Source organism: Haliotis asinina, chromosome 7 (assembly GCF_037392515.1).
Source record: "Haliotis asinina isolate JCU_RB_2024 chromosome 7, JCU_Hal_asi_v2, whole genome shotgun sequence".
Lineage (NCBI taxonomy): Eukaryota > Metazoa > Mollusca > Gastropoda > Lepetellida > Haliotidae > Haliotis > Haliotis asinina.
The window spans coordinates 37,029,796-37,037,953 of NC_090286.1; the positions used below are offsets into that span (position 1 = coordinate 37,029,796).

At 38.6% G+C, this 8,158-nt stretch overlaps 1 protein-coding gene and 1 long non-coding RNA gene across 2 annotated transcripts in view; both read left to right on the plus strand.

Moving 5' to 3' along the window:
* LOC137291968 (protein starmaker-like) overlaps positions 1-3,975 on the plus strand; it is a 5,670-nt gene extending 1,695 nt beyond the window's left edge. The window contains exon 2 of the mRNA XM_067823520.1: positions 3,889-3,975. Within this exon, the coding sequence (XP_067679621.1) occupies positions 3,889-3,975 (87 nt within the window). The remainder of the gene's footprint in view (positions 1-3,888) is intronic.
* A 1,067-nt stretch (positions 3,976-5,042) lies between these two features.
* On the plus strand, positions 5,043-8,158 carry LOC137291522 (uncharacterized). The gene is made up of 2 exons (XR_010957266.1): positions 5,043-5,253; positions 7,760-8,158. It is a non-coding gene; the product is annotated as an uncharacterized lncRNA (long non-coding RNA).

Sequence of the window (8,158 nt, forward strand, 5' to 3'; positions counted from 1 at the left end):
TATAAATTCATCTTATGGATAAAACTTGATAGGCAAGTGTTTCACATTGATCAAGACATCTATATTGGCATTGTATATCTTCCACCTGAAGGATCTAAATATGTAAATAATGATGCTTTTAACGAAATAGAACAGTCACTATTATATTACCTTTCAATTAGTGATTATGCCACCCTTATGGGTGATTTTAATGCTCGGACCAGTAATATGAAGGATTATTTGTCGATAGATAAACATATTGTCGATGAATTTGATATGGACTAAGACGAAATGAAAAACGATATAAACCCAGAAAATGTTCTAGATAACTTATAACTTATAACCTCCCATATGATAGAATTACTCAAGACAATGGCACAGCAAATAATTTTGGATATAGATTGATAGAATTGTGTAGAAATTTAAACATGTTTATTTGTAATGGGCGAATAGATAAAGATAAGGAAACAGGCAAGGCAACATGTTAAAACAAGTCTGTAATTGATTATATTGTTACATCCCCTCCCTGTCTATCATTGTACAAACATTTCGAAGTTTTTGAATTCTCACCTCTTTACTCAGATGTACATTGTCCTATTCACTTCGCACTTCACAGCCGTAGCAACACACCAAAACCTGCCAGTAACCCAGTAACGGAGAAAAGCCCACAAAGAAATAGGCCAAAACATTATGATATTGAAAAGTCGAATACCTTTTGACACAATGTGAATTCCGAAAAGTTAACAGATATACATAGACGCACTGAGTTGGCGTGTGAGGAAGGGGCTGACCCAGATATTGTAAATGACATCGCCTCTGACTTGGCGCTGGTATTAGTTGATGCGGCACGCGAAACATTTGGTACCAGGAAGACTTATGCTAACTCCCCTAAGACGAAAACAGGCAGAAAAGACAAACCTTGGTTCAACTCTGAATGTAGGAAGATGCGTAGAAAATTCCATAAAGCTAAAAATGTGTTTAAGAAATTTAGAACTCCATTTAATAAAGAAAGATTTTATGAATCGTCCCGTGCTTATAAAAAATGCATGGATAAACATATTAAATTATTCTCTAAAGAAACAGCTGAACAATTTCGTAGTAAAAGAAAACATTCTCCTAAAGATTACTGGAAGATTCTAAACAGGCGAGAAAATGTAAAAACAGACATATCACCTAGCTTAGAAAATTTTTACGAGTATTTTAAAACAGTTAATGGAACGAATTGTAATGATCATATCCCTCTTGATAATAAGGATACTGATGGTCCTATATTTGATACACATATTCTTAATGATGTAATCACAAGTGATGAAATTGCCTCTGCCATTAAAAACTTGAAGCGTAACAAAGCCTCGGGAATAGACTTAGTAGAAAATGATTTCTTAATCGATGCATCTGAAAAATTAATACCACTCCTAACTAGTTTCTTTAATCTGATTTTAGGTTCTGGAATCGTCCCAGACTGTTGGCTTAAAGGTGCAATCAAACCTATTTATAAGAAGAAAGGTGACCCAAAGGATCCTAATTCATACAGACCCATAACTATACTAAGTTGCTTTGGAAAACTCTTCACAAGTATCTTAAACACGAGACTTACACATTTTGTTGAGATAAATAGTATCCTCTCTCCATCACAGTCTGGGTTTCGAAAAGGTTTCTCGGCTTGTGACAATTTATTTGCAATACACACGATATTTGAAATCCTTAAGTTGTCAAAAAAAAAATTGTATTGTGTTTTCATTGATTACACAAAAGCCTTTGACACAGTGTGGCGAGCTGGACTATGGCATAAATTACTAAAATATGGCATAAATGGTAAAATACTAACCCTTGTTAAAAATATGTACTATAACATAAAATCGGCTGTTATGTTTGATAACCATATAACCTCGTACTTCCCATGCAACACAGGGGTGCGACAGGGTGAAAATTTCTCCCCTTTATTATTCTCACTATTCATAAATGGCATCGAATCACACCTTTACAGTCAAGGATGTACAGGTATTAATTTTGAACAATCTGCTGAAAAGAACATCACTGTTTGGATAAAATTTATAATTTTACTATATGCCGATGATGCTGTCTTGGTAAATGACAATCCCAATGATTTGCAATTGTCTCTGAATTCATTTTATGACTACTGTAGTCAGTGGAGGTTAAAAGTAAATCTCTCTAAAACCAAAATCGTTGTATTCGGTAGTGGCCCTTCCCAAAAACTCGAAAAGAAACTACATTTTACTTACGGGGGCGAACCAATCGAAATTGTTGATAGCTATACTTACCTTGGTATCAAGCTTCACCGGAATGGACGATTTGTAAATGCAATCAAAAGTCTTGTAGAAAATGCAACTAAAGCAATGTTCTCTCTTCTGAAAAGAGCACGTAATCTGAATCTACCTTTAGACTGTTTGATGTCAGCTTTCGACACAATGATAGTTCCCATATTAATGTATGGTTCAGAAATATGGGGTTATGAAAGCTTATTGTTAATTGAAAAAACACATTTGAAATTTCTAAAATACGCCAGTGGTCTTAGAAACTCAACTCCCAACTATATGGTATATGGAGAATTTGGAATTTGGAAGATATCCTCTATACATACACCTCATACCTAAACGCATTCAACACGGGTGGTCAAAGATGGATAAGTAGAAAAATGTAATAGCAGGAACTAAAAACAAAACTCACCGAGACGGGTGCTTCTTCCAACGACGCCATGTTTTGCTGCGTGAGTTTCCGCTCGCGGCCGAAAAATCTCCGAAGATGGCCGATCGTGTTTCCAGTATTACCGACATTGCTTCCGATAGGGCCGATGGGTTTCTGTTATTGCCGCCAAACTACCGATATCGCTGCAATTGTTTCGCGAGTGGGCTGCGTTTGTTTACATTTGAGATGCAATTCCTTCAAATTTGCTGTAATTCCTTCAATTACTTAGGGGGGCCTGATCACATATTTCCTGTAGGGCAGCTCTTGGTTGTAGTTGAGAAAGTGGTCGGTGGTCGTTGGCGGTGAAGCTTGTTCCGTACAAGGTGTGTGCGTGAGTTTAGTTTTACGCCACACTCAGCAATATTCCAGCCATATGGCGGCGGTGTCTACATAATCGAGTCTGGACCAAACCAGCCAGTGACCAACAACATGAGCATCGATCTGCGCAATTGGAATCCGATGACATGTGTCAACCAAGTCAGCGAGCCTGACCATCCGATCCCGTTAGTCGCCTCTTACGACAAGCATAGTCGCCTTTTATGGCAAGCATGGGTTGCTTAAGGCCTATTCTACCCCGAGACGTTCACGGGTCGTTCCGCCAAAGAACATCTCAGACATGTTCTATAGGACACTAGTGTGGTATGAGTGAAATACAACATGATGTTTGTTATGCCTTAATTACGAAAACCAAAGACATCGTAGGAAATTCACATTAAATTATTTCGCTGAGATCAATACAATCGAGTCACCAGGAAGTGTTGGCGTGCGGTCATAGTGACCAGGAAGTTGGCGGGCAAGCAAAAGGTGGTATACACACTAGCGGAAAGAGGTAAGGGCCTGATAAAAACTGTATTTAATAAATTTTCCTTTACACAGGCTTTTGTCGAAAGTGTTCTTGTACCCCAGTCATATATACTACTCTACCAACTCTACCTGTAACCGTAACTCCCACTGTTAACGACCGGTTACAGTGATCTCGACCCTCACAAATAGCCAGGATAACTGCATATTATCGCACTGTATATTATCTGCAACGCGTTTCGCGCGGGGTATTAAAATGGACTTCTGTCTGTCCGTGCGTCCGTCCGTGCACATTCGTCTTTTCCGGAGCAGAACTGAAAAACCGTTCAATATTTCTTCAACAGAATTGGCTATTGGTAGTTTCGGATTTCTGAATAATATTGGCTGTACTGTTCTTTTCAGGAGCAGAACTTAAAAAAGAAATTCGCCATTTCTCCACCAAACTTGGCACCACGTCTGGTGGTGAACTGGTACCTTTTGATAGTTTGAAAACATTGAATAAAACATTTTTGGCGTTTCCAAAGCACCAAATCGGACTTTCACTGAATTTGGTGGTAGTGTTCTTTCCCGGGGCAGACCTTAAAAATCGTTCACTATTTCTTCACCAAACATGGCAGATAGATTGGTCTGGTCGTGAACTGATGCCTTTTCATAGTTTTAGAGTTCTGAATAAAACATGTTTTGCGTTACCATGGCAACAAGTTTTATATCTACTGATTTCGGTGGTAGTGCCCCTTTCTGGAGCCAAACTCTCAATAGTCTCCTTCCAGTTTGCTAAATATATGTTAGAATATGTGACTTAATCATAACTAATAGATATGTTTATGAAGACTAAGTATTTTGTCTTCTTGTCTTGTTTACAACGTTAACATCTATACATACCTTAGAGAAGCATATCGCACACTTACCATGTTCATGGTTCTGAATAACAGGGCAGTGCAGTCGGTAAAACATCACCGCAATCAACTTCTAGGGAATACGCTGAATTCGGCCAAACACTGTTTTCTGTCACGTTTTCATAGCCATATTAAGATTGTATACAAAGTTCGAGAATGTAGTAGAACATAGGATTCCGGTATTTGTGTTCTCAGTGAATGTGTGTCTTATGTGTTTGAAGATTTTTATGATTTTAAGAGCATGCGTTGTCAAACTTTAGTTTGCCGGGTGAAGGCCGCTTTAAGTTAATTAGTAAGGGTTACAACGAACCATTCTAGCACTGTTTGAGAATTGCGACTCAACTATACGGGAGGTTGCAGATACAACAACAAAACATACAACCGTACGTACTATCCAACAGTTCGGTATACGCACTGCGACTAAACTATACGACATGTGGTTGGGATAACAGACACGCAACCCGTGCATTGTACTCTATTGTTAGTAAATGTACTTCCTTCCACACGCAGAAATGTCCTGCCCCTGAAGAAGTTGATTTACAGGGAAGCAATTCTCGAGCGTTCTTTTTTCAAGTTTTAGTCAATCAGAATTTTCCACCTCTACTTTTGCTTTACCTTTTCCCAAAACAACGACGCCTACGGTTTCCACGAATGGATTTTCTTCCTCAATTACAGGTCAATATACAACGAGTCCTCCTGCATCAATCGTCACATACGTATACCTCACTCCGAGAAGACAAAATCGTGCACGAAGTGTCTTCCATCTCGTCCGTTAAAGATGTATACATGTAAGCGACTCTATGGCTACTTTCGTTGTCCAAAGTGTGGAAAACGCTGGGAAAGTTCCCATGTGTACTGTGACGATTCCGTGGTAAGTTATTAGCGGTTGTTTCCTTTTTCTTGCAAACTCCGGACCTTATATTCAGTAAACAAAAAACATCAACCCAAACCCTCCTCAGCCCCAGCAGTGAATAACTTTCGGACATGAACCTCAGAGACGCGGTGGTTTCCTTATAGAAATCGTTTTAATTAATTTATTATATCAGTTATTTCAGTGATGGTGTGTTAGTCTAGGTCCTGGTTTATAACTGAGTTTAAGTTTGTGATGCATAGCACACTGCCATGCCACAATTCTCTAAAAAGGCAATATTTCATTGCACATATCATTTTATTTCTTCTGAAAATAACAACGTGCTGCGATTACAATATGCAGTTGAAAACTTTGAAAGAATTGGCGTAGCGTTGTATTAAATCACCTCTCTACCGGTCGGACATTATTTCAAGCGAACCCCATAAAATTATGCTCCTTGAAGTGCTCTTTGCGAATATCCTACAACGCAACTTGTGATTGTAACCATTTCGGCGTGCGACGGCTTTCAATTCCCATGTACGAGGCAATCGTCAGTGCAATCTGTATATGGCAAGTGTTTCTTTTATGTGAAAAAGCATGGAATTTTTTATTATTACTTAATATGAATGTTTGAAAATATATACTGAATTTTATTTTTCTTGCAATGAATGTACAATCAGCACTGTAAGTGCTGACGAAATGCTATGCCATTATGTGGCCTTTGTTTGCCGAGCTAAACAGACCACCGTTACCGCCCTTTGATTATGACGTAATTGGTGCCAGCTGATTTAGACTGGTCTCCTGTCTAGTCACAATGCCAAATGATGTCAACACTGACATTAATCACGTGAAAGCACAGGCAACAGGTGGATTTTAAAAAAAAAACAAAGCAAAAACAATAGTCAGCTCATCGAGACACAAAACCCATCTGCACCTACACCAGATCTAATAAGGTGTAACAACGTCATTCGTTTATCATTTCGGCACCAATGACGTCATTTCCAAGCGACGTAAGCCATCATGTGTTCATTGTGGAAAAGAACTCTCGCTTAATGTAGAAACTTTGAATCGATATAAGGCAACAAATAAATTAGTTACTTCTTATATCTGTTTTGTTTTGACTACAAAACTACTTGATAAACATTTCGTGTAAATTCCCTTTCAACTGCAAGGAAGCTGCTCGCCTGGATTCCAGGCAAATCGTAAGGGATAATAAGTTTGTTATTGCGTTAATAGGAGGCACACATAGTGAATGCACATGCCCCGATAATATTGTCGAAAAAGCGTGACAATTTGCCTTGAAAGCGTCCAGTGGCCATCCATCCAGAACGCTCAATTCCACGCATCGCTGCTGGGTAAAAGCGCCAACAGCTTGTTTGTTTCTGAACCCCAAACAAACAATGATATATTATCGTATATACACCAGAAATCTAAAATCTTCTCATGAGTCCTCATTAGAACTGTTTGACAAATTTTGAGCCTCACTTTAATTTTACTAGAAATTGACTTAATAGTCTTTGAAATCTTTTACCTAGAACTCGACCCATTCGAGGTGTATCCAGAAAATTTGTCACATGATCAAATTGTTTCGTTTTGACAAGTCGTGTGACTGTTGACAAAAACCCGAACAAACGCACAAGTGCGTCTACATAACAAAAGACTTCCCTAATACGCAATTCTGCCCAGAACTTATCATTAATAAACCCACGTTATACACCAACCAAATCATTTTTAGCCCGGTTACTGTCACATAGATCAAGATACAATAGCAATAGAAGAAAAGATAGTAACACGTATTGATGTGTTTAGGAATAACAGATGTTTTGGCTTACAAAGCTGCCCTGTCATTTGAATAATATGTAACTTCCCTTTCCATGGTCACAGTTGTTTGAACCCGAACGTTTTGACATCCTCAGCATCCTTGCATCACATGACCACAAAAAGTCACGTACTGTTATAACGTTATGTAATTCATTGCAACTCAGTGGTGTAAACTCATTGTTTAAATCACTCAGGTGAAAATAACGTAGAGGGCAGTATTGCATTATTTAGACTCTTTAGGGTCAGTGGTGATCTGGAATTTTCTGTAAAGGTATAGATTAATCTTTGCTGAAATTTCTGGAAGCTTTTGGAGACTATATAATGGACAAAGGCATGCCTCTATAATCTCACTCTGCATCAAGATGATCTCCCAAACTTTCAGCTGGCATCTATTGCATCTCATAGTCTTTATCAAAATGATGTAAATGTCATGAGTGAACATTTCTTAATGATACATATATTTCAAATACATGTGAAAGTGGAAAAAGTGGTGCTTAGTTTTATTACATGTATTTATAACAGTCAGTGGGTTTCATGTTATGCCGCTTTCACCAATATTCATGACACAATGAGCTAAAGCTCTTTGGCCTATATGGAGTGTCAAAACAGGGCCGTCGGTGTGATGAGTGAACGCTATGCCTATCAGGCTGTCATTTGAAATTGCGTGTGCACATCTGATTCTACACGGCGTTTATGCTTTTCGCAGTGTTACGAACAAGAATGCAAGTCCTGTCGAACTTCCTGCCAGCCATCCAAGACTGAGGATATCGTCTGCGACCAGTGCCGACAGAAAACATGCAGATGCACAAGTGAAGACGGGAAGAAGAGAAACATCAACGTCAACAAACGACACCGATCTGATCTCTGCGAGAAGTGCAAGTCAGGAAAGAAATGTCAACAAAGCACAACATATTACTGAGCTGCTCCCGTTCCTTAAAGCTGCCATTTTCTGTAATGACGAAAGTTTTGGATAATTGCAAGAACTGAAATGAGAAAAGTATTAAATCCTATTGCCCACCACCTATGAGCTCTCTTTTATGCACCTATATATAGACAAGGCCATATTGACCCAGTTGTAGTCACACTGAATAAATCAATTATTGTT